Raw genomic sequence first — 25381 nt, forward strand, 5'->3', positions numbered from 1 at the left:
CTTATAAAAAATATTTTTTTTTTATTAATTAAGACGTAAAGACAAAAAACTCCATCTGGATGTATTTATATAAATATATTTTAGAGTGTTTTCTATTAATTAATTAATAAAATCTGTAAGGATTACCTCCCTTACTTTTCAACATTAGTGTACAATATATAGAATAAGGAAAATGAAAACTGTCATAAAATCATTAAATCTTGTCTGATCTTAAAAAAAATTGCAGGTGCACATCTTCAGATGGTGTTCAACATATGTACAAATTTTCAAACTGTTCCATGCAGTAATAAAAAATTCTATAGGGGGGACAAAGTTGCGTCTACAGACAGACGGACAGACGGACAGACGGACGGACAGGGTGAAACCAATATACCCCCCTAAACTTCGTTTGCGGGGGTATAATAAGAACTTTTATATGGTCATTCATCTATCAAACATTGGTTACAAATGCAGCAAGTAAGACTAGGCTTGTAAAGTGAAATCCTGGATACATAATCCATACGACTGGATAATCCATGCAACTCTGGTCTGCATAATCAATGCAACTGGCTCCATAATCCATGCATTTTTGGTCAGAATAAGGAACAGAGTTACCAATACCGGTATTTAGAAATAGATCTGCTTCTAAGACAAACTCAGGCTGCTGGCTCTTGCTAACATCCCTTGGAGTTATGTAAAAACAATTTACCCAGTTTGCAAATGCGTTTTTAAGGATGATCTTGGAGTTGTAAAGAAAGGCTTCAAAATCCTTATAAAATCAAAGAGTCGTTGGATCTCATTTCCACTGTCTTAATCAATCTTTGTTGCAGTCACTGTCATTTTGAACACATAACATTCAGATTTTGATATCCGATGGAAAAGTAAAACAAATTCTTGTGCAAATATTTCTGCTCATTTATTTTGTAAAGACTACTTCAATTCTTTTGCAAATAAATGATTCTTTAATGTAGCACATGTCTCTCCGTAGCAACAGTGTATTTTTGTACACATACAATTTATTAAGCTTGACCCATCAACTTTCCAGTGATAAAGTTCATGTATTTTTAAAAAATTGTTCTTTGCAAAAATAGGTTCCAGCAATGTAGACACATTATAGATACCTAAATCAATATATGTACATGTACTAAATTTTAGTACATTTTAAGAATTTCACAATTGCAAGGATAGTAAGCATGCAGAAATCATGTCTATGTAAAAATCCTCTATCTATGCCATATCCTTCATTAAAACTGCTTACTTGACTGTCATTGAAACAAATATGAAAAATAACCTTTTATTTCACATCTAAATTTTGACACATGCAGTATTTTCTTTCAAAATGAAAGCAAGAACAGAATATAAATTTATCACATGTACAAGATCCTTTAATGGAATAAGAGAATGTGCAAGTAAATCTAAAAATTTGATACTTTAATTCAATACCTCAGATCAAGTTTAAGGCAATACTTCCATTAATTCTGAATTGAGTTATTGTTTAATTCTGAAGGAGGTGATTTGAAGAATTCAAAATATTTTTTAAAATGTTTATTACTTTAACCATCAATTCTCAACATTGCAATAATGGTAACTGGTGAGATTATTTACAGCAACTGTCAGGAAAAAATGTCACAATTCTGGCATCACCAGAAAAAAATTGCTAATATACACATTAAAATACATGTACAGAAATACACAGACTATCTGCAAATTAGAAATACTGAAATCAAAATATCTAGTTTATACTGTACGTTGTCTGACTGAGTAACTAGCTAGGCAGTTATCCATTCACCTTGTACAGGTCTCTCTCTTATCCAATAATAACTGACTTTTTGGAAAGACGCGATATCCAGTACATGGTGAACTAAACAGTGGACTTCTTGTCTTTAAATTTCATGGCATTCCAAAAATTACAAGACCTGAGTTATCTTGGTACAGAAGAATATCACACATTTTTCTGTATTTAGAAGTTTACATACTGTAATAAATAGTGATCACTAAACATCAGCATACTCCCTCCACGCAAGATAATAGCATAATTGATTACTTCCTTTAAATGCTGAAGCAGCTGGCTTCTCAAAACCATACAACAAGTACACAAAGTATGTAACATTCTACAAAAACAACAATAGTACAGAATTTTCTTAAACTAAAAAAATAAAAGTAAATGAAAAGACACCATCAACACATTGCTCGAACAGAACAAAATTCATTGACAGAGAAAGATGTAGAAATTCTTTTTCTTGTGTTTATGGTAGTCTAAGATGGGTCTATTAATTCACAGAAAAATGTGATGCCAATATACACAGCACTTTAACTGAAAGCAAATGGTGTATAGAAAGTATAAATTCTACGTCATCAATCCACTTCCATTTCCTGTTTACTCTCGGGCTTGGCTTCACTCTCCGCCGAATTATTGGCCGATTTTTCGCCCGCGGTGGAGTCTTTTTGACCGTCCTTATTTTCCTCTTTGTTCTCTTTCTTTTCTTCCTTAGGTGGTTCTACTTTTGGTTTGGGTTTGTTTATGATGGGATTGCACACTGAATCTAAGGACTGTAAGTAGAAATGACATGTAATGTACTTCACATTTCATCAAGGTTTTATTTGAATTTTTAAAAAAAAATATTTGATGTATACATTGCACTTTAAAATAAATGACTATTTCCATCTAGTACATATGTTTACAATGTAAAAGATGAAATTTGCATAAAAACTACATTATTTAATGCCAACTAAACCTTGTACATTCTTATAATCTTCCAAGATCATAAAATGCAGGACGACAAATACTTATAAACTGAGAGTATTCATCACACCAAAATAATCAGAAAAATCAATAAAGGTAGAATGACTTTCACATACCTTCTTTGTGGACATAATCTGAGATGCTAACACAGTTGGGTTTTCAAAGAGTTTCAGCTGGTTCTGTGCATTCATGTTTTTCTCATACCACTCCGACTTCTCGTTCAGACACTTCTTCACTTTGTCAACATCCCCAGTCTCTATGTGATCGTATTTCTCGTCCTACAAATACATTTAAACACCCAAGATAAAAATAATTTAGTGGTTTCATTAATGGTATTTACCATAAATGTTTGTGGAGTTTGCATTTAAAACATTCAGTTTTGCTATAAGTGGGTTTTACAATACATGTTATTATTTTGATTACATTCAAAAGCTGCAAAGGCTTCTTTTAAAATGTACCGGTAACCCTTTTATCAAAACTTACCTTATTTGCCACTTGATCCAAAAACTTGCGGATATGTGTGATGGATTTTCCCAACTCCTCAAAAGCAATTGGCCTCTCGCAATGCTCTCTATAACGATCTTCGACAGGACTGCCGTGTTTCTACAAAATCACAGACCCAACTTATATTTAAAAGATATCAGATGCTATATCAATAGCCAATTTCTTTATTATTGCAATTGTAAGAGAGAAGAGTGAGGAAAGCTGTACAAGACAAATCTCCCCAAAAGCTCTCAGTTTATCTGGCACACTTGTTGAATGTTGACTCACACAGAGAGAGTAACAGCAGGAAGATGCAATTGTAGCTTACTAAAGTAAGTCCTTTTAAATTCTTCACTCTTATTTCAAAGATTAGAGAAATTTCTACTGGATTGTGGACTTTCTGTATGATATATTTATTATCTAGTTCATCACAAAAACCAGTTGAAGTTGATGCTGGCCTCAGGTGAAAAAGCACTGAATACTGGGAACATCTCAGAAGCAGATATGTATTGTCACAAAATCTATTTCCCACTGATTGAATTGCTAGCAATAATATAGGCAAACTTATATCGAATTAACTTTTGACATAGACTACTAAAAGTCCATTGTCTTATTAAGGTAGTCCTATACTCGGCACTAAATGGGCTCAATCATTAAAAGCTTAGCTTTAAATGATAAATATACATTCTAGCAATACATATACAATATGTTAATTGAATGTTTTATGTTCATTGGATGTTGTATGTCAACAGTCTTCATATTGCCCCTTGAGGGCCCTTAATTGGTTAATAAAGAAATTGAAATTGAAATTGAAATATACAAAAGAAAATATGTATGTTTACATGCTAGTTTGTTTGTTATCACCTCTCAGACGGGTGTACCCCCCTTGCGAAAATTATTGACAATTATGTAATTTGCCAGACGTCCGTTTTTCCTAAAAATAATTACCAATTTTGGGGAAATTAGAACTGAACATACAAAATAGAGTATAAATATTTATTTAAGCCATATCTCATCAATAATTTTGCGCAAATTTTTGTAAGTAAGTACACTTTATAGACCTGATGTATCAAAATAGAATACAAAAAATGCAATCCTACTATCGCGTTTGGTAATTTTTTTACTATTTTATGGACTCAAACTTAAATTCATGGTGTTTATTCTATAGATTGACATCTTAGAAAAAAGATTTGGTAAAATAAATTATATGTTGACGGATTTCTTTTCATGCTATAAGCTCTAAACCAAATAGACCCTGACGAAAAAATCCGTAAAAATCACATTTTGCTACAGTTTTCTGCCTAGATCTGTTGACAATGTTAGATATCATTTAAACATTAATTAATTGACGATTGATTAAATTCGAAATAGCTTCTGTCTCTAAATTTAAACCGGTTTTAGTAAAAGAAAAGAAAAATTCAGGGGGGGGGGGGGTCAAAACAAAGAAGATATAAGCATACCTGAGATCCTGATTTAAACATTAATTAATTGACGATTGATTAAATTCAAAATAGCTTCTGTCTCTAAATTTAAACCGGTTTTAGTAAAAGAAAAGAAAAATTCGGGGGGGGGGGGGGGGGGTCAAAACAAAGAAGATATAAGCATACCTGAGATCCTGGTTAATCAGAAACTTCGTTTTTTATTTTACTTTAACAGAATCGAGTTTCTCAACATTAATCATTTCTATCTCTAATAGAATACATATATTACCGTTCTAATTGCTTATTATTGCCATTGTTTACAACAGCGATGTAGAGCAAAATCAATACCGGGTATCTAAAACGCTTTGTAAAAGTCGTTATTTTAAAATCCGTATTTTGACGTAGTGCGATACTCGGACTACTTTAACATGATTACATCAACATAAAGGAGGACATGTCATATGTGACTATCTTCAGAGTAAGACATGCATGTATTACAATTAAGGTGGCTCTATACACCACTTTTTGATGACGCAGTACGCAAAAAAGTAAATCTGGAAACATGCATTTCCGGTACTGGCTGATTTAAACTGAGGTGAATTGTATGGGAACCGCTATTTTGAAAAATTTGTTAAATGGATAGATTTAATTTGATAATTGGAAAATTCATTACTTACAAGTAATGTGGTATGTGACACCTTCACGTTGTGTGGTATTATTTATCGAAATAAACAATAAAATCAAGTATAAATTTTTAAAGAGTTTTTTTAGCATCATCGATATGTTACACCGTAGCGCAGTGGGTTAGTGGGTTCACTACAAACCAGTAGGTCATGAGTTCGATTCCCGTTGAGAACAATAAATTTTTTAACTTTCCAAAAATTTCTAAAACGTATTTTTTGGTTGAATACCGTGAAAGAAAATTCTAAACAGGTGAAAATATTTCAATTATAATATACTTTAATGCACATTAATATCGACACCTAACGGGGATGAGAGGGTTGCTTTGAATTTCTCTCAGGTTGGGATACATAAATCCTATTAGCCTAGTCAATGTTCCCCTTTATTTATTTGACTTAGTTTTGCACTAAAGCGAATATATTCACTTATACAGGGCAAAGTCTATTATGAAATATGCATGTATTAATCATTCCAACATTATATTTAGGAAATTTTCTTCAACTTAGAAATGAAAAGTCTCCAAGGTGTTTGGGCCTTGCGATTTAGGAACGATAACCCTTACATGAGGAACTTTCATACCAAATAAAATTTAAAATATTTTTTGTGTTTATTTGCAATTGTTTTCATTCAATTTTTTATTTCACATTTATTAAAATACATTTTCTTATAACATCAAGCAACTTTTTCAGATGATTTGTCAACAGAGTAAGAAAATATGAAAAAATATGTTTTGGGGAAATACTAAAAAAAAATTGCAATAATAACATTTTTGAATGTTAAGAAGTGTTATATTTTTTTTTATGTGTCCGAAGGAAATATCCATCATATGACAAAATAATTTCTCTCCATTTGTTGATAGCTGTCTTTTTAAAAAATATTTTACAAAAACACGAAAAAACATTAAAAAATTCTTTAAAAATACCTATAGTATCCCTATCGTCATTTTAATATTTGATAAGTATATGTTTTGTGGTCTTCTATTGAAAATTGGAATAAACTGTGGGTGTATAGAGCCACCTTAATGAAATAACCATAATGATGAATAGGCACACAGCAGAACTAATCCTCTTTATTCTGACAGAGGATGTGTAAGAGAGAAGAGTGAGGAAAGCTGTACAAGACAAATCTCCCCAAAAGCTCTCAGTTTATCTGGCACACTTGGTGAATGTTGACTCACACAGAGTGAGTAACAGCAGGAAGGTGCATTGTATAAATCTGTACATGTACTAATGATTTTCATTATATTTTCATGTTAAATACTGAAATCTGATTGGTTTAGACGCAGTTGATAATCCGTTCTATTACCCTCAACGTTAGCAACACACTTAGCAACGGGTAACACAACGAATTGTTACATGCGCGTAAATCATGCGCGTACAGTTCGCCGTAGAATTCATGTCATTTCTATATAAAAGTAGTAAAAAATTCTCTAAAATTAAGACATTCAGTATAATAAAATAAATAGTGCCTGTTTGGAAGGGTAACAGTTGAAACTGACACCCCTCGAAAACCATTGTCAACCTCCGCTTCGTGTCGGTTGACAATGGTTTCTTCGGGGTGTCAATTTCAACTGTTACCCTCCCAAACAGGCACTATTTATATAAAAACATATACTGCTAATGAAAAGGATATAAACTGATAAGTAGTCAACAGAATGTGATTCATTTGTCAAATTTATTGTATCACCTAATGGGCAATGATTTGAATTTTTAATCACATCAATTGATTATTTAACACTGTTTTCATTGTCTCTACATATCAACCATCAACGGAATCTGTTCATAAAGATCCATAATATCAGTATCAGACATTTGGTTTGACAGTCATAAAGATCTTGACCACATATGGTAACTTTCTGTTTCATCAAATACTTTAAATTTTAAATGTTCTTTTGTGTACAATTGTCATAATTGTTGATAATTTCACACTACAATCTAGGATGTGTAAGAGAGAAGAGTGAGGAAAACTGTACCAGACAAATCTCCCCAAAAGCTCTCAGTTTATCTGGCACACTTGTTGAATGTTGATTCACACAGAGTGAGTAACAGCAGGAAGGTGCATAAATGTTAACATAATGGTTCAATACAATAACGTTTCCATTTAAGTGAACAACTGCCATCTAAGTACCTATACTTAGAACACTGTATAATGATACATCACTGATTCTCACCTTAAGTTCCTTTAGCTTGTCTATATAGACCTGCTTCAGCTGGTCGTCTCCCTCGTCATATAGCCAGTCCTCCGTCTGTGTTAGTAGACTCCCAAACTTCTCTGCATCCTGAAATAGTGAAAACAAAAAAATTCTGAAATTGCATGTACATTTACATATATACCTAATACGTACATGTATATACAAATGAAGAAAAGTCACAATACTGAACATGAGCAGATTGGAATTTAAACAATACAAATGCCAATTTTATAAATTAAACTGCACTTGCTCTCTCTGTGTGAGCCAACAGTATTTTCCAGCCAAAAATAATGACTCTAAATATAGAAAATTGCTCAAGTTCAATAGTATCTTAATACAAATTACAGAATTATTTCATTGAAATTTTGATATTTAATCCTTTGATTTTTCTAATGATTTAGTTTTGTTGGAGTTGTGATAAGATCTGACCTCTTCCTTGATGAACTGAGCCAGAACGTTGGCGATCTTGTCTCTCATCTCGTAGACATACTCCTCCACCGCGTTCTTGGCATCACATCTCTCCTTCTCCAGCTTGTCCTGCATCATCATCTCTCCCTGAGTGAACATGACAAATCGCTCAGATAAGATAAAGGTCATACATGTACATAGCCTTGTCTGCTACACATTAACCACACTCTTACTGTATCAAATAGAATTGTAAATCACATACGGAAGAACCTAGTCATACCCTTGTCTGCTGTAGATAAACCTCACTCTTACTGTATCATATAGTTTTGTAAATCACATACATATGCACCAACTCTTAAAACCCTTGTTTGCTACTATGGAATCACTTTCATTCATGAGGGTCTCTGTTCGTGGGCAACCAAAATTTTCCTGGTTCGTGGGGATGTATTGGTCCCCCACAAACAATGATGATTCCACAGAATGCAGTTACAGCACATCCTTACTGTCTTGGACAGATTTGTATTAAATTTTAGAGAAATAACAACTGACCTCTTTTTCCACAAGTCGGAGAATTTCCTCCGGAGGAAGTTGTGGGACAAGTTCTTCAACAGGAAGATCAGTTTTCTTAACTTTTTTCTTTGTTGCCTTTTTTGCATCTTTATCATCTTTGCCCTTTATAAAAAAAGAACTTTAAACTTAAAAATATGTGAAAACTGTAGAAACTAACCTTAGATCACAATGACTTGCTTTTCACTACACTAGAGATAAACAGTTACATATGTATGTTTGCAGCAAGAAACTTTTATAATCTTCAAGATATATAATTCTCACCAGATTTTCGAGAACATCACAAAATTTTCTTGCATGCAAATAAAGTTGGTCAACTCTATTAAAATTAAAAATGTTTTAAGTTAAATATTTATACAACCAATTACCTCCTCTTTCTTTGCATCTTCACCTCCTTCACTTTTCTCTCCCGTTTTGTTTTCCCCTGTTTGATCTGTCTGCATGGGTGTCTGATAAAAATATGGAATAAAAGCTGTTAAAAAGTAGTATCGCCTAAATTCCAGCATTTATTAAATTACAATAAAGAGTAATGACATAGCCTTTATCTTCTTCAAATTAAAATCAAGGCTGTGTTTCAGAAATACTATTTATTTGCTGTACATCATCTAGCTAAGGAGGAAATACCTCTCCATTCACCTGGGCTTCTGCAGTAGGTGTGGCATCAGCTTTTTTCTCTGTGTCAACATCCATGTTTTCTTCCTCCTTCCCATCATCTTCTAGCTGTTCTGTTTGTGTGGCTGACATCACAGAGAAAATGCCGTGGCTATTGACCCGTACTTTCACTTTTACTTTGGCACTTTCCCCATTGGCAGCCGGAGTGACCTTCTGGATATTGAAGCATCCTGAAAGATAAATATTTCCAAGGTATTTGCATTTACATTCTGATGATTTTTATAAATTCTCCAATAAAAAATCTTCCTTGACTTCCATACCTATAAGGCTATCTTTGTGCGGCACAATCTCCGGTGATGTGTATCTGGCTTCTAACTGGAATGGTTCTTTACGATAAAATGTCAACATCTTGGAGAAAGGAATTTGATGAAACCTTGGGAACACCTCCAAGGACCTGCAAGCAACAGAGACACATTAGTAAACTTTGAGAATATCATGATGATTTTTATTTAACTGAGTTCCCAATTTATATTTCAGAGATATCTGAACCATAGTAAGAGTAAATCAACAAGGTCAACTGTCACTGAACAAGAATGCATGACAATTTAAAATTGTGGAATTTAATGCAATTTTTTGCACATGATAATAGATCTACATGCATTGGAAATCAATTTATTGTTATAAGATCTACATTCATTTGAAAACTAATGTGGAATTGTAAAAGTTTGTGGGGGTCAATTTTTGTGGATTGCTTGAAATTTACAGGTTCGTAGGGACATAATTTTGTGTATTCTCTTATACCTACAAAAGGAGTAATGACTTTGAAACCCTAATTTATTAATTTGTGGAGGATGTTAATTCATTGATGAGAGATACCCACAAAGTCCATGAAAACTGAGCCACCACGAAATCTACTGATTTCACGGTATATAATCTACATAACATTTAATTTTTTTTTTAAAACAACAAAAATTACAATACACAATAAACTTACGAATCATTTTCCACACCGCCTTGCCAGCACAGAGTGATGGGGTAAGGCTGAGTATCCACAATGGAGAAGTCTCTCACTCGGAACGTTGGAGACAGGATGGCACATTGAAGTGCACAACCTCGAGCCACGGCTTCATCAGCATTCAGAGTTGTGCTTGGTTCCTTGCCAAATATTTCCGTAACCATATTCTTCAGAGATGGGATACGAGATGAACCTCCCACAATTTCAACAGAATACACGTCTTCTGTTATGAAAAATTTAAAAAACAATCTTAGTTCATTTTCTTCATACCAATAGCTATTAGTTGTCAACATTACTGGGTTTCACCAAAATAGTAAATACTAATTTCTGTGGATTTTGCTGTTGAAATGATCCATGATATTTAATGTTCAGTGAAGTTCCAAGTTCAAACAAGAGAAAAGATGGCAATGTGAAAGCAAACCAGGATCTCTTTGTGTGAACAGTATCCATAATCCTTGTCAACCCTGAATTCAGGAACTAATTTAACACTACCCTATCCAGAGAAATTGTGTATTCTATATGCAATATTTTGATAAGTAAGTTCAATAGGTAGTCTGTTTTCATAGATTACCAAAATTCAAAATCAAATATACACCTCTCTGATATATATACCGTATTTTCCCGACGACTCGTCGATGCGGACGACACGTCGAATTGCTCATTTTTAGCCAAAATTTTAACAAAATCCTACGATACGTCTATTCAGATGACACGTCAAACTTATCGCTTCAAAATGGTGTATAAAACTGCAGTAACTTTATCAGTGTATGATGCCACAATGTCCCCGATATTGCTACCAATTATTATTAATGATTAACATTTAAACAATTACTCTTTATACTTATGCATCATATTTTCAAATACCGACAACATCTACAAAGTCGCTTGCATTGTAAACAATTCCTGATATCGCGTGTTATGCAAAACTAAACTTACTTTGACAGAAATATTTTATTCCCATGCATTAAAATAATTATCCACTATGACCATCGCCAGTGTATTCGCCATTACGTAACCAGCCACCTGTTGACTCGGCGCGTGGTCAATGTTTGTTTAACAATTTCCGGTGTCAGAGGCATGCACCTGTCTCGTGTCGGACTTCAAAGGGGGATCTCAAGTGCAGAAAGCTTAGCAATTACTATGATTTGATGAAACTTATTTACTATGTATCCAGTAATACAGTTACACGCTATTATTTTACAGAGACACTGTTAGAATAGATCGATCATTTGTACGACTTGATAATGACGATATACGACATACAACCGTTTCCTAAATTTTTTATTTAACAATAATCAAAGAATTGGACAATAATTAATTAATGAACTATAATTACTCTTATAACGGTACTCTTTATGTACACAGGGAGTGAAATTGCCGTATAGATGTCAGCCTTAGCAAGATTATTAACACAACCGGGATCAGTCTACCTTATAAATAATAGAGTTGATAATTGCCGATTACGTATTTTCAGATTGATTTTGACCATAAAATATTTCTTATTTATGCTTTCCACTAACAACTCTTTACTAATAAAATAATAAAACTTTAAAACATTCCCCGGACCTACTGCAATATTTTTTTCCATGCAAGTTTGGTTTCAATTTTACTGCGCAATATTATCTTCCCACTATAGTGATATATGGAATCATGTGACAATGTGTTTATAAAAACGGAACAGTAAAACTTTTAATTGATTAAAAACAATGCACCATTGTTCAATAACTGTTATTAATATGTAGTGTTAAAAGATAAGTGAAAATGATAATAATTAAAGATGAACATTGAATTCAACAACGTAATTTTCAATAACACAGCCAGCTCAAGATGATTACAACCAAGATTTTTAATACTGTTTTTCACAATTTTCTGACCTCAAGCCTTAGACAAGTCGATCAAGACGATAAGTCGAGTGCTCTGCTTCAGAGGAAAAAAATACCGACTTATCGTCGGGAAAATACGATATACCATATTTTTCGGAAATTAGGTCGATACTTTTTTTTCCTGACACGTGGACCTCGCCCTATTCATCGTTTCGCCCTATTTTTTTTTTTTTTTTGTTGAAAAATTTGATATGAAATTTTGCAAAAATTTATGCAACCCTCCAATTAAATCATGAGTGTTTCTTGAATTTCTGTGTAAAAATCGTATGGATTTTAATCAATATACTGTAGTTATTTATCATTTAAACAAATTAAACATGTTAAATATGAATAAATTTATTTCTTCTTACATTTCTTACTTAGATCGCTGACTGAATCATTTTTCGATCATTATTACATGCTGTCATGCATTCTGATCGTGTGCTTACGATAAACAGGAAATTGATATCGCTTGGTAAAAGTAAAATGAGAACCGTACCAAGGGTAATTACAGGGGAAAATATCGTCAGGTAGAAATAAAAAAAAAACAACAATTTGTGTTTTTTCTGTATATTCAAAATAAATCTCTCGATGAAATCTTAGCCAGGTGTCTCTGAAATCAGTCTGGGTAGCGCCTTCTTTGTTTAACTCTCGGCACATGCTAATCATGCCCGCAGGCTTCGATATGTTGACTCGTGTGTATATACACAGTAAAAAGTCACACAGACACAGGGTGGCATGTGCTACTGTAGTCATGCCTCCAGGCTAGGTTACTATCCCCCGGTTTACACCAGTTTGTACACATGGCAGAGAAGTAATAAAAAATGATCTTAAATTAACCCGGCCGTACTGAATTAATTGGTTTGAAAATTTTGATGCAATTTCAGACATTTCTTACGATGTTTTTAAGAAATGCATTTTATTTCCCTTTTGTTTAAAACTGTGAAATAAGATTAAAGGCTACCATATGATAACGTTATTGGTTTAAACCATTTATTCATTAAAACTAGCGGTAATTTTTCGACCAATTCTTCGAAGTCGACCTATTTATACTTTTTTTTCTTTTTTGGCTAAAAACGGCCTCCTTCGCCCAATAAACCGTATCAACCTAATTTTCGAAAAATTTGGTATATGTACAATTGATCTATAAAACAACCACTTCCAAACTCTAAAACTGTACAAGAAGATATCTATACAATAGGGGCTCTCTTCATTGTATTGAAGCATTTATTATCCATCAATTTACATATCTTTAAACTGTGATAGTTATTTCACCCACAAAAATTGATGCCAACAAATATTGATGAAACCCCAGTATTATATTCCCTCCAATCCTTCAAATGATCCCCTCTTCTCATGGGTATTCTTTGCTTTTTGAGATTATATGGCATTGCTGCATTTTGTCAAGTGCTACCACAATGATTAATTTCACTGTGATGGATAGCTTGGTCCTTTCTTGCAATAAAACAAAGTAAAATCCCTGTCTACCACATCATCCTTCGAAGTTTGTGGCCTTTATGGTTACTAAATATCATTTTATTTTTTAAGTTTTCCATTTGGATACAGCCATAAACTTGGAAAAAAAAATAACTGAATGAAATAACATAATACTTACTGCATTCATTTTTCATTTTTGTGAACAATGTCCTTGCTTTCTCTATCAACCCTTCAGACAACTCTTCAAACTTTGCCCTGCAACAAAAGTTTTGTTATAATAATTACATATAGTTCACAAAACATATCTTTCAAATAAAAAGAGATAATTCTAATCTCACTAAGAAATGAGCATAATCAACAATTAAATTCACTGTTCTACATGTACCTTCCTGAAGAACTTTTATCCTTACCTATCCATCTTTCCTGTCACATCCTTATCATTCATAAAGCACTCAATATTCAGAGGAATATTGGTGGAATTTGCACTCATTAGCTTTTTCAGTTTTTCACATTCTTGTGTCAATCTCATGTAAGCTTTCAAATTACTACGCACATCAAGTTTGTAACGTGTTTTGAAATCATCCACAAAATAGTCAACAAGCACTTTGTCAAAGTCTCTTCCTCCTAAACATGGATCCGATTCCACAGCCAACATCTGGATAAAGATATTGAAAAATCTCATTAGTTAAGGTAAAAAATAAACCAGTTCAATTTCAAATCTTATGTAATTTACAGAATATGTAGTTATCCCGAGTCATATATGTACCAAACATCTCTTAATTGCCCTTAAAATGCAATATACAAAATTGTTCATCATTTATTGATGTTCAAGTCAGAGAGAACTACTCAAATCTATTGAAAGTTTCAGAGGTCAACTAAAATATGGTTATAGTGAATACCTAGGGATGTTCAACATGATTTTTTATAAAAAATATAACGTTATATCCAAAGTTTAGAATATTATTTCAAGATAAAGGGAATTAAAATTTCTTTATCGCAAACTTGGGTTTTTTTTTTTTTACTTTAAGCACAACTTGTTACATACATGTTCTCGACAACCCTGTATTACTGTAAAAAGTATCCAAATCTAAGCTTACTTAGGAAGTTTGTTTAAAGCAAGTCCACTGCTGGAGGTGATCAGTTTTACCTTGAGTTTGCCTTTATTGAATGCAACAGCTGCCACCTGTGTGGTGGAGTAGCCTATGTCCACAAAGATCACATTCCTGGGCTTTTCATTCTCTGCTGGCAGATCTTGTTTGTAGATACCATATGCCAATGATACTAAAATGAACAAATAATACAAGTTTTAAGTCCAATTCAAAATCAAACTGGTTTTTTTTTTAAGGCTTGACCATTAGTACCTAACACAAATTACTACATTGAAGAGTTTGTGAAACCGTCATGCAAGTCAGAGCCCTATGGAACTAAATTTGACTATTGACCTGTATCAATGACCTTCACCCTTTTATGACTAAAGTCCCTTCCATCGTACACTCTACCAAACATGATAGACTTGCTCAATTAAGTCTCGTTTCATTTATTTAACATTTCATCAACTTTTGTAGGTACAATCAAAGTGAGGAAATTTCAGTATAAAATTAAATTTTAGATTCAAACTTCTCCTTTCATCCATTGTTAATGTAACCAAACATAAAGTCTATGTTTGGCATCACTAAAAAGAATAAAAGAGAGCACTGATTAATCATACAGACTTTAGCAAGTCTACACAAGATGTATCTGCCTAATATTACTCAAATATATTGCAAAGAATAAGTTGCTAACAGAGAGAGACAAATTAAAAAAATATCCCCTCACACCTTTCTCCCACAGAACATAAAAATATGGATTTAGTACCTAACGAATATGAATTATTCTAAAGCAAAAATCTCCAGACAGTTTTGAGCCCTATTTACCCGCAGTGGAATCATTCATGAGTTTGAGACAATTTAATCCACCGATCAGACAGGAATCCATCATAGCTCTCCGCTCCACATCTGTGAAAAAGGTGGGCACCTACAAATAAACAAAATGACCAAAATTACAAAACTACGCTGTGTCATAGTCCACATCACATAAAAATTTCATCATCAAACAAGTTGTATAAAGTATTACATATCTAGGCATGAGAAATCAGCTCAATAAATGTAAAAGCAATGACATAAAATATATATTGCTCAAAATATTTGATAAATATCAATCGATGTAGATTTTTTAAAAATACATATCTCATCTCAAATCTATTGAAAGTTTCGGAGGTCAACTAAAATATGGTTATAGTGAATACCTAGGGATGTTCAATATGATTTTTTATAAAAAATATAACATATATTTTTTATTATATAGCTCATCTTTAGGTAATTATTTTCAAATTACTATTTGTAAAATCCATTAAATTTCTTTTGACCATAACTTGAAGCAAAATCTATTAAATTTCTTTTGACCATAACTTGAAGCAAAATCCATTAAATTTCTTTTGACCATAACTTTAATAAAAAGATCTTGGGTCAGAGGTATGCCACAACTGTGAGTCATTAACTTGAGCACAAACTGAAAATGTTCCACTCAATGTTAAAGGACATATCGCATGTTTTTCAAATTTCTGAATTTTTTAAATAAAATCATTCTATACTCATTAAAAATGAAGTTTATTATCGTTTTCATAAAATAATCTGGCTAATTCGTGAGTTTGAAAGCGATGAAATTCAAATGTCGCGATATGCATATTTTCTCTCTCGATCTACCCGCCATGATGTGTGACGTCATATGCGACCTTGAGCGAGAAGGTGCTGTTAGCCATCTTTGTAATTGGATTAAATTTAAACGACAATTAAACTAATTATCACCTATTAAATTGCTGATAACGGGACATGATGGTATTTTGTGCTTCCTGCGGGTGTTCTAGCTGTCAAAAATGGGGATTTGGACTGTTGTTTTTTTTAATTTTCCCTTACGAAAGTATGCGGAAATCTTGCGACATATAGGGGTTTATCTGTCGACGAGAGGATATATAAATAAACATTCAATACATATAGTTTCATAAATAAATCTTACTTATTTTTCAAAGAGAAAAAAATAGAAGTTTAAGCACAGGGACCTGTGTGCAAAACGCAAGTTAATATAACAAGAGACGACGCCATTTTGGATACCGCCTCGCTTCATTAGCTGTTTTCTTATTGTTATTGTTCATATGCGTTGGTTTTGAATAAATGATTTCTTCATTCATAGCTCACTGCAGAAGAAATCATCATTGAAGTACAGGTGGTAAGATTTCTGTGAGTTTTATTTTTCTGTGGGAGAAGTCAAGGATCGAGTTGTCGATATTAAATGTTTACGCGAGAAATTGACAGTTTGTTGATATACATTTATACATAAATGGATTAAAAATAAGGAGATTGGATCTTACAGAAAAAAATAATAATAATGGAAAACGTTCTTGCCTGCTTTTATATTATACAATGTATATATTTATAGAGTGTAATATGAAGTAAACAACCTATAGTTAGAAAGTTGTGACCTGTGACGACCGAAGAAAACACTTCTTGTGCACCACAGTTTTACAATAATGAACATTCTGAGTCGTTAGGAATGCCAAAAAGCATGACTATTGTATATTTTAAGATAATAAACACCTTTAACCAATTTATTTAGGCTAAAATCCTTTATAAGTTGTGTTTACAATGTTTACACGTCGATCAATTTGATCGTTATTGCCGACTTCATCGTCGCTTCTTCGGCTATATCATCGTTTTTTATCAGTACTCAGGTGGCTCAAACATGTACGACTGAATAATAAGATTCTTTTAATTTAGTCAGCATGTAAAATAAACAACGTACATGGTGAATAAATGTCAAAGATAATGCTAATCCTACAATTTGTTTACAATCAGCTGTTCGAAGAAGGTCGCATGTGACGTCACTGTACCACTTGACACACTATATAATTAACGATTTTTTTAAACGATCGGGGCTATAATTTAAATTGATATTATGGCTAATTACCGCTTTTCTACCGTTAACAAACTGTTAGAAGTAATTATTTGGTACACAAGGAAGCCAAAAAATGTAAAATGTCCCATACTTTAGAAACATGCGATATGTCCTTTAATGGACAGGATTAAAAAGAGAGACAGCCGAATACCATATAAGAACAGACACATTTCTCTCCCAATTCAACAACAGAAAAAAACATAGGTAATCACAGATTACAAAGCTCACCGAGACGAGGCATCACCCCTATGAGACCACCTTTATCATATTGTATGAAAATCATACTTTATGATCTTGGATATTCATGGATTCTGTTTTGACACAAAATCATATATCATCTGTTAAAAAATTGTATGATAATCATATGTTCATATATTAATCAATATAATAATATAAAATTAAATATTGCATCCTATCATACTAACAATATATATCATATAATACAATAAAATACTGCAATAAACAAAGATGATATTGTAAATATGAAATGACATTGTATTGTGTTAAACCTTATTGTATTTGATCACATAATACAACATTATTATATATAATACAATATTGTATTATATGATACAATATCATATTACATAATACATCATAACATTGAAACATATGATATTATATTGTATGATATAGTATGATATATTGTATTGTATGATATTGTATAATATTTGATACATAATATGATATTGTATTATATGATACAATATAATTTGATATAACATTGTATCATATCAAATAATACAATATTATGTGATAAAGTAAAATATTATATAATACAATATCATACATACATATTGTATCATATGATACAATAATATATCATATAAACCAATATCATATTATACAATATCGTATGATACGATAATATATAATATTACAATATCATATAATACAGTTTTGCGTGATAAAATTGTAAATTACAGAAACCAAATTCATATTATACAATATCATATGATACAATATAATATTGGATCATAATATACAATACTATACAAAACAATATCATGATACAATATCATATAAAATATCAAAAAAATTGATACAATATCATATCGTATCATATAACTTTTTACAATATAACATATGTTATTATATTGTATCATATTAAACAAAAGTGTTTCATATCATACAATACTTTATCATAGGAATCATGTTATATCATTTAACAACAACCTCATCTTTCTACCAAGCAGGTTTATGTGAGGTAGGAGATTTCTTTAGCATCCTTGATAATGGAGATCAGGCTCTGCATCTGAAGCAACCTCTGCGTTTCATTTATAATATAGTTAAATCAACTATGCAAGCTATCAACTATAAAACATGTGACCTGTTCAAAAAAATCTAAACCTCATCCAGCATCCGAAACCTTTGGCTCAGATTCAGCATTCAAGCCTGTCAGGTGCATCAGTATACATAAGACGCATCTCCATGCAAGTTTGGTGAAGTTCAGACCAGTAATAACTAAGATATCATCATCAGAGGGCACTAGCAATTAAAACTTAACCTGCTCCAGCATCCGCAACCTATGGCTCAGATTCAACATCCATGCCTGTCAGGTGCATCTGTATCATAAGACACACCATCCATTCAAGTTTGGTGAAGTTAGGACCTGTAATAACTAAGATATATTTTTTAGCATCCTTGATAATGGAGATCAAGCTCTGCATCTGAAGCTTCCTCTGTGATTCATTCATATTACAGTTTAGTCAACTATGCAAGTTGAAATAGTACTATCATCTATTAAACATGTGACCTGTTCCAAAAAACTTAACCATATCCAGCATCTGAAACCTATGGCTCAGACTCAGCATTCAAGCCTGTCAGGTGCATCAGTATCATAAGACGCACCATCCATTGAACAGGTCGAGACCACTATATTTTGTGACGTCGACATAAATTTGCATGCTAAATTAGCCATCTGTTTACTTTCATCGACAAACCAATCAGGTGAATGAGTTGCAAGGCATTGTGGGCTACTACAAGTTTCAGTGTATACAAAGCCTATTGAAAATATATACCATTTTGAATTGTCCTTTGGAAACTCATTTTTAATGATTTTTCAGAATTTATGAAATTAATATGGACAATTATGTCTGAACTTCAATTTCTATGCTCACATTTAAAAAATATTGCATATGAGGACTTATATCAACCTATTTAAATACCCCATTGTCAATGTTCAAAAGAGAGGTACGTCCTATAGAATTAGAAGCAGTGAGTACAGTTTTTTCACGTGATATCCCATATTTAAGACAACAATACTAGAATCCGCGTTGATATTTTCTTCAGGGACATTCATCAGAATGCTTAACGGACAAAACACTATATGCTGCACAGCTTGCGCTTCTGCATTTGTATATTTGTGCATTTCTACTACCGTGGCTATTCACGTATGTTAAAAACGTACAGTTACCTGTACATGTATTTATTTCTAGCGCACAATGATAAAGTCACCAATACACAACTGTGCAGTTTTTTCTTATCAAAACCTGTTTGTACTTGTATGCGTATGTTTGTCAGTCGTTTGATACCGATCATTTTTGAAGCAACAATTGATCAACTAAAACAACAGTATTTTTCAATGTGAGCATGGAACAAAGTTAATGGTACGTAATCTTTCCTTTTTTACCTTCTAAAGTAAAAATCAAGATGTACAAACATTCCGGCAAGCAATTAAATATTGTGAATAAAACAGACAAAAACCACGTGCGTCTGTTGAATTGTAAACACGTTGTAGACCGTCATGCATTGCAACTCATTCATTGGATTGGAGAATCTGTTTGACGAAAATACTGTCACGTGTTAAATAATGCTATCAATATAAGGTAGTGTACCCGACCTGTTGAAGTCTGGTGAAGTTAGGACAAGCAATAACTAAGATATAATCATCAGAGGGCACCTGTTTCAAAAACTTTAACCAGCTCTAAAAACCTTAACCTCCTCCAGCATCCGAAACCTATGGCTCAGATTCAGCATTCAAGCCTGTCTGGTGCATCAGTATCATAAGACGCACCATCCATAGCAGTCTGGTGAAGTTAGGACCAGTAGTAACTAAGATATCATTATCAGAGGGCACCTGCAACAAAAACTTTAACCAGCTCTAAAAACCTTAACCTCCTTCAGCATCTGTAACCTATAGCTCAGATTCAGCACCCAAGCCTGCCTGGTGCATCAGTATCATAAGACACACCATCCATGCAAGTTTGGTGAAGTATGGACCAGCAGTAACTTAGATATTGCTATCAAAGGGCACCTGCAACAAAAACTTTAACCTGCTCCAAAAACCTTAACCTCCTCCAGCATCCGAAACCTATAGCTCAGATTCAGCACTCAAGCCTGTCTGGTGCATCAGTATCATAAGACACACCATCCATGCAAGTTTGGTGAAGTACGGACCTGCAGTAACTTAGATATTGCTATCAAAGGGCACCTGCATCAAAAACTTTAACCTGGTCCAACAACCTTAACCTCCTCCAGCATCTGAAATTTAGGACTCAGATTCAGCATCCTAGTCTTTCAAGTCCATAAGTAGGTCCAGATGCATCATCCATGCAAGTTTGGTGAAGATAGGACAAGTAATAGCTTAGATACAGGACATGCAACAAAAACTTTAACCAGGTCCGGACGCCGACGCCGAGGGTATAGCATAAGCTCCCCCTGACTTCGTCTCGGTGAGCTAAAAATTGTGGAGTATACAAACAAATTGTCCATTTTAAACCATTTACTGCTCATTCTGATATAGCATTCAACTGAATAAACTTTAAGTGCCTAAAACACATGTAGGGAATTATTTACCTTTCATGAATAAGGGACATTTAAATTGCAAGGCTCAATTTCAGTTCTTAAAAGTAATCTTACCATTATTTTACAGAACAGAGTTATCTGATCTTTATATGAAATATATTATTATAATATATCTAATTTAAAACAATACATCATTTTAGAAATTAAAATTATTTTCAAGAGAATTTTATATAAAATAAGACATCCTTTCAAAGAATAAATATATTTGTATTTCATTGATTGTTGTTTTCTTTTTTCTTTATTACTACATTTTACTACAATGTGTAGTACTTGCATTTAGAATTCCGTGCAACGTGAATGCCTCGATCGGAAAGCAACCGACCGTAACTTTCTCAACTGGTATATATACCCCAGTGGCAGTAGAGGAGCGATCAAAACTAATGTGGCGACCAAATGCTTTTATGAATTCATGTCAGCTTTAAATTGATTTTAATGAGGAAATATCAAACAAAATGACGATGTTCTAAATTCTGAACTGCTATATCCCAGCAGAGCGTTCAACACTTACAGACACCACCACATCAACTACTTTAGTCTTCAGGTTGTTTTCTGCCGTTTCCTTGATCTTTGTCAGCAACATAGCTGTTATCTGTTCCGGTGTAAACGAGTGCACCTCTCCCATGTACCTTGCCTACAAAATAAAGAGAAATCTGCTTAGTCTAGTAATTTAACAAATTCATTGTCATCATGTTAAAAAAAAAGAGTTTGCACTGGTCAATTATCATTTTCTTTTTTTAAAGTTGTGAACAAAATTTAAGAGGTCAACAAACTACCAATCAGATCTTTCTTAATTTTTTAAAAATTGATTTGTTTAGCTTTAAACTATCATTTTATTAGTAAAGAAAAAATCCATACATATTCTAACTTTAAAATTTGAATGTTTGTAACCCATCTCTTTATACAGTGCTCATATTAAGGAGATTTATATCATCTAAAAATTGCTATGACCATTCAGCCAATTGATGTCTTTCTAAGAATTTTCTAGGAACAAGTAAAACTGACTTTAATTTTCTTCCTCTTTCTCTTCTAACTCAAATAACTAACTAGCTTTTCTCCATGTACCCAGTTTAAAAGACACAAAACAATTACCTGAATATATATAGATATTAATTTCTAGTAAGTTTTGGTGGCCGTAATGGTTAAAAAAATTATTCACTGATCTTGAACATACAAGTTGTTAACAAGTATAGTATTTTGGTGCCTATTCATAAGGTTTCAAGCAAGCTTTTTTGCATCGATTTCCTTATTTACTTGAAAGCTCTTCACCCAAGGATGCTTTATTTTTTGCTCAGATATTTTGAGAAATAATGTGAAAATTTAAACACATAATGTCAACAACTTCAAATACCAACCAGAGCTTGATCAAAAAAGCCTGAGTTATCTAAAACAGTTGACATTACTAACCTGCAGCAGAATGCCTCCTGAAGGACTTGGTGCAACTGTGTAGGGTTTGGGATAATCTGTGAGTTCTTTCTGCACAAGAGGATCATCGAATTGCCTTCCGATAAATCTCTTGAAACATGAGAATGTATTTTTCAAATTTGTGATGCACTGATTTTTAGCAGATACTCCAATGGCTCTTGTCTTCTCGCTCATAGACACATATGCTCTACAAAAATAAAAAGTTTATTAAAGTCTTGAGTACTATAAACATTAAACAACCATTTCAATAGATTAGTATATATAGAATAACTTTCAGAACGTTTGCTACTCAAACTCAAATTCAAGGGGCTCAGGTTCAAATCTTGGTCTGTTCTGTCATTATTTCTACCATCCATAATTACATTTGATGCCATGACCAAACTCTGCAACTGACAGGTTAACTCCTTCCAGGGGAAAGAACCTAGGATGTTGATCTTTTGGGGCACAGATCATTAGGGGAAGGAATGGGGTGGTTTGATTGTCGGTCAGTGCTAGAGATCAGTTGGCGAGATTAAGAGGGACCTGGTTCTAATCCAAGTCTGGTCCATCTTTATTTCTCCCATCCCAATACAGTATTGATATTTCCTGAGAGGCCAATACACTTCAAAGACATGGAACTACATGGACCTCTAAACTTAAAGCATTACCAATCACACAACGGTATTATATTATAGTTTAATCAATATATACACGGCAAAATGTTTCTTTTATGATTTATAAGCATTTATGACTCCACTTATGATGCTATAAAAGGTTGTGAATCACAGAAAACTTTGTATTCTTTCATAATTGAGTATGATGTCAACAATTTTAACAAAAAATCCTGAAAAAATTGCTATACTCACGGTGTGCACCGATCGCTGTACTCGTTAGCGATGGTTTCTATTCCACCAGTTCTAGCTACCCCAATAAAGCAAGTGAGGCTTCCAACGTCTACCCCAACGACCGACATTTTTGCTCTTTCTTGTTACAAATTGATACAGAGTATAACGAAGTATGTACGATTTTCTAGAAAACACGTGAATTTTCAGTCGGCAAAACGCCTCAAAGGATCTGTAGATATTGCTGTCCCGCAGAAAATTCGAGAATTTTCAAGGAAATGACGTAATATGGATAAAAATGATTTGATCGGAAATGCCCCAAATAAAAATACTTATTCAACTATTATAAGGCCTGTATATTGGGCGAATCTATCGTGTCTCATGCATCGGAAGTGTGTAAGTGTGTAAGTTCCAACCAACTTTTTAGCTCGCCTGAGCCTAAATCTGCAGGTAATACACCGTGATGCACTTTTTTCCTACAAATTTATATCCAGATCCGCTCCTTATTTTTCTATTGTCGCAACACGAGGATCTAGGATATGATTTTATATTTATCACGTATAACTTTTTATCCTGTAAGGAACTATAGCTCCTATGTCGTGTTTTTTTTTTCAGACCGAGAGCTATAAACCTAAACAATAAAATGCTTTCTTTGGTAATTTCGAGATCATGCGGGAAACATGGAAGGTTGGCGACATTGCAGAAAAAATATATAACCCGCGTTAGCAGGTTATATTTTTTTTCTGCAATGATCGCTATCTCCACAACCCGCATGTCATCTATTATTAGAACTTTTATTGTTTATATCATTCTTTTAATTGGGTGTAAATAGTAAGTTAAATTAACAAAATTACTGTTAATGTACATCAGTACGGTTATAGTCTGTCCTAAGTTATTGCTTCCATCGCTTTTTGATGATTTTTAATAAAATTACACATACCTGTGAAAGAAATACAGTTGAAATCGTTAAAAGGGAATATATCCAAGATATCTTCATTGAACAATTATCCCTTTCCACTCGGAAAAATTCACAGGAACGAAAACAGATTCCTTACCGAGATTTATAATGGGGAATGTCCTCCCTCCATTCGGAATACACTCGGAATACATCGCGCAATTTTTTAACGTTAACATCCGGGCTTTTTAATGGCTGTTGCAATGCAAAATCTCCGCGTGGACTTTCAATTTCGGGATGTGTATTGAAACCTGAAGCGGTAGAGGGGGTGTTTCAAAACAGATAATCTGGACATTTTTTATATTAGTGGATGAACGTAGTTTGAGCACAAATGTATTTACTATTATTGAAATATCAAGCAAAAAGTGGTGGAAGCAAAAACTCGGGACAGAGTATAGATAGAAACGGCCAAATCGTCTCTAATGAGAATCTGAGTTTGACATTGTTATTCTTGCTTGCAGTCCATGGTTTTTCTTGGGTCGCTTTAGGTTTTGACCAATTGATAAACGGGTCGTTTAGATTTCAGTCCTGTCAGTTTCACGAGGCGTGTAAATTTCTGTCCTGTAAGTTTCCATAGAGCTATAATATATATGAATTAACAACAACTTTCCGTAAGAAATAGAGGGAATCGTGCATGGTAGATGTAAAAATATTTGTTTATATTAATTAAGTACTACTCCGCCTTAGAATCATGCAGGGGGCGATTTATTCAAAATAGGATATTCAGTTAATTTCATTATAAACATGTTTTGATATCAGCAGTGAACATCAATAAACCTTCAGTTTGTGTTCTGGATACTTTGTTGCTAGGATACACATGTTCCATAGAAACATCTATTTCCCGCGCTTAAACGTCAATCACTGTTTTATAATTTACAAATGTTAAGTAAGATTGATTAAGCTGGAAAATTATAACCACAAAGAAATTTAAAATATTTTTGTACAAGGAAGGTCTAATCAATTTTATGAAAAAACAAAATCATTTAATGT

At 33.1% G+C, this 25381-nt stretch overlaps 1 protein-coding gene across 2 annotated transcripts; it reads right to left on the reverse strand.

Moving 5' to 3' along the window:
• Window positions 1-1821: 1821 nt before the first annotated feature.
• On the reverse strand, window positions 1822-23693 carry LOC105326385 (heat shock 70 kDa protein 4). 2 transcript variants are annotated; one of them, XM_034444862.2, is made up of 17 exons: window positions 23461-23693; window positions 22598-22802; window positions 21702-21824; window positions 15313-15412; window positions 14547-14680; window positions 13810-14054; window positions 13578-13654; window positions 10080-10323; window positions 9406-9539; window positions 9110-9315; window positions 8842-8922; window positions 8456-8578; window positions 7928-8053; window positions 7478-7585; window positions 3206-3325; window positions 2839-3000; window positions 1822-2529 (listed from the first exon to the last, which is right to left on the reverse strand). In XM_034444862.2, the coding sequence occupies exons 1-17, from the start codon at window positions 23565-23567 to the stop codon at window positions 2335-2337; spliced, it is 2490 nt and encodes an 829-aa protein (XP_034300753.2). In that variant the 5' UTR covers window positions 23568-23693; the 3' UTR covers window positions 1822-2334. The 2 variants fall into 2 exon arrangements, with proteins under 2 accessions (XP_034300753.2, XP_034300752.2); XM_034444861.2 differs by having other exon boundaries at window positions 9098-9315.
• Window positions 23694-25381: the final 1688 nt, after the last annotated feature.

Source organism: Magallana gigas, chromosome 2 (assembly GCF_963853765.1).
Source record: "Magallana gigas chromosome 2, xbMagGiga1.1, whole genome shotgun sequence".
NCBI lineage: Eukaryota > Metazoa > Mollusca > Bivalvia > Ostreida > Ostreidae > Magallana > Magallana gigas.